Genomic DNA, 5,791 nt, shown 5'->3' on the forward strand with positions numbered 1-5,791 from the left:
CCAAAGCAAGAAGGGAAGAAAAACAGGCTAGATTCCTCTGTCCCCTAACACTGTACTTCAACAGTCGTTCTCCCAGGACTGGATTCATATCTGCCTGATGAGAAATCATTATTCCAGACTTAGTCATCAAAGTCACTCTCCTACGGTAACAATCAACAATTGCACCGTATTCTGACAACCAATCCATTCCGAGGACCATGTCAAACAGACTCATCGGAAGGATAATTAAGTCAGCTCTCATTCGCTCACTCCCAATCGTGATTTCACATGATCTACACACACTCAATACCTCCACACATCCCAGTGGGGAGTTCAAAGTCATTGGGACTTTTAAATTCTCAGACTTCAGTTTCAAAGTCCGAACAAAAGAACTTGATACAAAAGAGTGTGTGACACCAGTATCAAACAACACGTGAGCAAAAGAATGAGAGATTAGAATCATATCCTCAACCACCGCGTTGCTGGTCTGACCTCCCAAACTGCCTCTTGCCAGGGTATAAGCTTGCCCCTGCACTTTCCCTTTCCCTCTATCACCAACATTAGGCCGTTGGGTCGCTGGCCTATACTGTTTCGGCGGAGGTGGTTGTATTGGTCTCGGCGCTTGGGGCCGAAATTGTGTATACTGAGATGGTTGATAAGTTGGTACAGGGGGATATGGCATCTGCTGTGGCTGATATGGTGGCACATACTGTGGTGGCCCCTCATGACTATATGAAGCGTCACTTTGGGCTTATTGAGCCGATGGCCGATTAGGACAATTCCTCCTAATATGGCCCACATGCCCACAATGGTGACACTTGGGCCCATATGGAACACTTCTATCACTCCCTGACGAACTACTGCCACCGCTAATCACTCCCTCACCAGGCTGTCCCTAGTTGCGGTTCTTTCTACCACTCCGCTGCGGCCCACCAGAAGCAGATGGTCTGCCAGAAGCTAAAACTCGCCCAGCTAGTTCTTTGCTTTGGTGATAGGCCATGTTATCCTGCTGCACCCTAGTAGCAGCAGCCACCAAATCCCGAAAATTCTGAATTCTCAAAGCCACCAATGATATCCTCACAGAGTTATTGAGGCCTTTCTCAAACTTAAGACATCTCAGGTGTTCAGATTCCACCAAAGATGGCGCAAACCGGGATAGGTCATTAAACTTGGCCCCATACTCCCTTACAGACATGTCACCTTGCAGCAGAGACATGAATTCCAGCGCTTTTTCATCCCTATAACTCTGAGGGAGGTACTGCTCATTGAACAGTGTCTCAAATTGCTCCCAGGTTAGTCCTACAACATCTATTCTTCTCTTGACCGGTTTCCACCAAGTATTTGCTAAGCCCTCCATCTTGTATACCGCAAATTCCACCTAGTATTCATCTGGGACTCCCATAGTACTTAAGTGCTTGACTATGGAGTCAAACTAAAACTCTGCTTCTTGGGGTCCTCCCTCACTATTAAATGAGGGGATAGGCGCATGCCTAAATTCCCAGAAGTAACCTTACTTCCTATCCTCAACCGGCCGCTCGTTTTGAGCTCTAATGGCCATGCCTTGAAAGGCAGCATACATGGCATCGAGAAATCCCTGATTCTGTTGTGCCGGTTGATTAGCTGGTCTACGGTGATGCACCATTTCCTTTAACTGAAATAAAACTAAACTGTTCAGTGGATTACAGATGTCACACATATATGTACAATCCTGGGGTTTCTACTTAGGGCTCTGATACCACGCTGTCACGCCCCCCTCCCCCCAAACGGGGTGGGTGACGTGGAGCTCGATTAGGGGTTAATAAAGCAGATTCCCAGACGAGCCCTACTTAACTACATTCAAATATAAATAAATTACAGAATCCTGAGCCTTTGACAACACATGGCTCCACCCCACAGGACATACAGTATCGTACATACATGCACATGTAAATAATCATTACAACAAACATCAACCACAGTCTAGTTAATCCAAATATTACATGAGTTTACAGAATTCTCGATTCCATACACTTTTACGTAAGAGAATGAACACAATCCTCACTTGATCGATCCGTAGCACAACTCAGCTACTGTGTAGCAAATGTCCAGCTACTGTGCACCGCTCCTAGAATCTCCTGGGAGCGGTTAACATTTTAAAACATTGAAACGTGAGCGAAAGGCCCAATAGGATATAGTTTGAAATAACTGTATAATTAAATGAATAATAAATGAGCAACGAATAAATAAATGAATAAGTAAATAAAATGAGACATTCAGTTCCGACAGGCAGGCGGAACCTCACATCCTTTTTCTCAAAGGAAATAAAACTGAAAATAGCCGTGTTACAGGCATCAACAAGTAATTAGTACAAATTACTCACCTACCAAGTGCCTCGCCTACCCGGACCGAGTTTCGGGTTCTGCCCCCGAGGATGCACTCTCCGCATCCTATCTAGGCTTACAGCAATATATTCTTACCGGTTCACAAGATCTCTTATCTTAAGAAACCATTCATTTAACATTATGAAATCGTTAATATTATCCCATGAACTATTCAAGCTGTGGGCCCCATGACTGGGCAAGCCATGAGGTTCCATGACTACACAAGCTATGGATTTCATGGACAGGACAAGCCATGGATTCCATGAACTAAACAAGCCATGGTTTTTTTAAAGAGTTTTTCTTTCGCAAACCAACTCTTTTCTTTAAAACATGTTCAAGGCCAAAATCCTTTTTGAAAATCAGGCTCTCAAGGAAAAGGGATAGAAATCCTACCTCGCACTATCAAACTTGTGACTAGCGTTGCCTTTTCCGGCTTCCGCTTCCTCAAGCCCCTTCAGTCTGAATTCTTAGCAATCACTGATGCAAGACAACACTTTAAAATTAATTCTCATTCCTAAAGCAATCCAATCTCAATTAGATACCAAGGTTTTTAATTAGTGTGCCCTAATCCATTTTCATGTTTCAAATTATCATTCAAAGGGTTTTCAATCTCAAAACAAGGATTAAATATGCTAATCCATTTATCTCAAGTCCCCAAATGAAGCTGATTTGGGTTCTCCCCGAAAACAGGGGTCAAAACAACAATTTCAAGCCAAACAGGGTCAGACCCCGTGTCAATCGGTCGACCGGTGACAGAACAGTGGATCACCACCGGTCGACCGGTGGTGTGCAATCCGGTCGACCGGACAGGTCGACCGGTCAGGCCAATGCAATCCGGTTGACCGATTACCATGTGATCCGGTCGACCAGACAGGTCAACCGGTGGAATCAGCTGTGCGAGATATGCTCACGGAAACCAGTCTAAAACCTGCAATCTCAGTCCCAAATCGAAATATTTCAAAGGAAAACCACTAGATCTGGGTTCTAGGTACTAAATCAAGTCTAAAGAACCAAAAATCTCTAATTTCCACCAAGGTTTTATTCAAAATCCATAAAGATTCGTTTCGAACCAAATATAAGTTTTTAAAATTTGAAAACTTGAGATTCAAGAGAGGTCCTTTCTGTAATCTTACCTCGAATCCTTCTCTTGACATTGAAAACTTCCTTAAATCTTTCATTGGTTCGAATCCAGTTTGATTTGAGACAAAAACGGGAGAGAGAGTGTGTGTGTGTGAGAGAACGAGATAGTGAGAGAGAGTGAGGTGCACGAGAAGGAAGGAAAAGAAAATGAAAGAAAAGGGAGAAAAGAAAAAGAAAAAGAAAAGAAAATAGACAGGTACTAACATTTAAAGGAAACAATCCAGAAATGCGTCCATACATACTTCTGGGTTAAAAAAAATTATTGAGAATAATTTAATACCTTGGAACTATTTATATTACACGCTAGAAATATTTATTAATCAAAACTCAATTAATTAAATCAGATTAGGCACATTAATAATCTTAATTACCTTAATTAATCATAATTAATTCTTCAGGGTGTTACACATAACCCCTCCCCACATACATTCCCATCTTAGACAAAACTATATTATCGACTTCAAATACCATCTTAAAGCCGTGCATGCTCAGCATTGTCCCGGATATGAGATTCTTCCGGATGTCAGGCACATAAAGCACGTTGTGGAACTTCACTTCCTTGCCCGAGGTCATCTTCAAGAACACCGTTCCTTGGCCCTTGATCACAGAAGTTGCAAAATTCCCCATGAAAAGCTTCTCTCCAGTTTCCAATGGAACTAGATCAGCAAACTCACCCCGGTCACAGCAAATGTGTCTTGTAGCCCCAATATCGAGCCACCACTCCTTTGGATTGGAGTCAACCAAGTTCACTTCAGAGACCACAGCATACCAGCTGATGTCAGACACTTCTTTGGAAATGGTGTCCACAGCATAGGCCTCCTTATCCTTGTTTCATTTTGGCAGCTTGCAGTCTGTCAATTTGTGCCCAACCTTGTTGCAATTGAAGCACTTCTATTGGAATTTCTTCTTGACAATTCCTCCATTTGGTCCCAACTTGGATCCGGCCTTTTCTTTCTGTTTGGAGCTATCATGCTCCACCATATTTGCCTTAGCAGAGCTTGCGGTTGCATTAGAGAACTTCTTCTCAATCCGCCTATTGTTTTCTTTAATGCGAAGCCTGACAACCAATTGCTCAACGGTCATCTTTTTCCTGTTGTGCATCAGATAGCTCTTGAATTCCTTTCAGGAGGGAGGTAACTTATCAACCAGCACAGCTACTTGAAAGGATTCACTAATAGCCATTCACTCAGCACGTATCTCGTAAATTATCATTTGGAGCTCTTGAACTTGACTAATCACAGTCTTAGAGTCAACCATCTTGTGATTCAGGAATTGGCCTACTAAGAACTTCTTAGCACCCGCGTCCTCAGACTTGTATTTCTGGTCCAATGATTCCCATAATTCCTTAGCTGTTTTCTTTGAGCTATACACGTTATAAAGCCTATCAGCCAAATCGTTCAGCACATAGTTCCGACACAAGAAGTGAGAATGGTTCCATGCATAAACCGCGTGGAATGCTTAAGCATCCACTTCATCCTTTCTAATAGTAGGAGGATCCTCTTTCAAGAATCTCGCAAGATTCAATGTTGTCAGATAAAACAACATTTTTTATTGTCAGCCCACTTAATTTATCAGGCTTTTCATTATGGTTCACAGGAACCGAGACCGGTAAAGACCACGTCGAGGTCAAAGCGGGGGTCGGGACCGAGACAGACGTTTGTCCCACAGGTGACGGCTCAGGTGTCATAGTGTTGCTTCCAGTAGGAACAACCACATTCATGTTATCAATAATTTCTAAAAAAACAAAAAAGTCCAAATTAGTAAGGAAATTGGCAAAAATTTCCTACAATAAAACGTTTTGTTTTTTTTTCTTTTTCCTTTCCTCCTGCAAAGTCCTCCTTTGTATAAATCCGAATCTATTTTAAGATTGTTAGCAATAATATGAATAATACAAAGAAGAACAATAGCTTATAGAATAACAAAATAACGAAATTGTACAACACTAATTCAACCTTTCTACCAAACTCGGAAAACAAAATTGTAAGAATGTCAAGGCACGTGAACCACACTTTCCTTAAAACAAATTCGTTCCCTTCGGCGTGTGCTTGAGGTAACGTTGGACGTCCGTCTCCCAGGATACAATGACAACGACGGTAGCACGAAGCACTTTCAGAACCGTCCGGCGAACTAGAACTGGATCTTCCCTCTATCACCAAAACTGAACTAAACAAAAACACAAGAACTTCGAGACGAGAGAAACCGAGAAGGAGGAAGAGATTTCTGAATGTGTTGTGTATTTTCCTTCAAGTGGAGAACCCTTTATATAGGCCATTGATCAAGAGAGTTACAAAACATAGATTAATGGGAATTGA

At 42.2% G+C, this 5,791-nt stretch overlaps 1 protein-coding gene across 1 annotated transcript; it reads right to left on the reverse strand.

The window, feature by feature from the left end:
• Positions 1 to 874: 874 nt before the first annotated feature.
• LOC112094194 lies at positions 875 to 1,336 on the reverse strand. The gene has a single exon (XM_024174518.1). The coding sequence runs from the start codon at positions 1,334 to 1,336 to the stop codon at positions 875 to 877; it is 462 nt and encodes a 153-aa protein (XP_024030286.1).
• Between the last annotated feature and the right edge of the window lie 4,455 nt (positions 1,337 to 5,791).

Source organism: Morus notabilis, unplaced genomic scaffold (genome assembly GCF_000414095.1).
Source record: "Morus notabilis unplaced genomic scaffold, ASM41409v2 Scaffold535, whole genome shotgun sequence".
In the NCBI taxonomy this organism is placed as follows: Eukaryota; Viridiplantae; Streptophyta; class Magnoliopsida; order Rosales; family Moraceae; genus Morus; species Morus notabilis.

Excerpts from the sequence above, each read along its gene's own strand:
- LOC112094194 (XM_024174518.1), bottom strand. The coding sequence starts at position 1,336 with ATGGAGGGCTTAGCAAATACTTGGTGGAAACCGGTCAAGAGAAGAATA.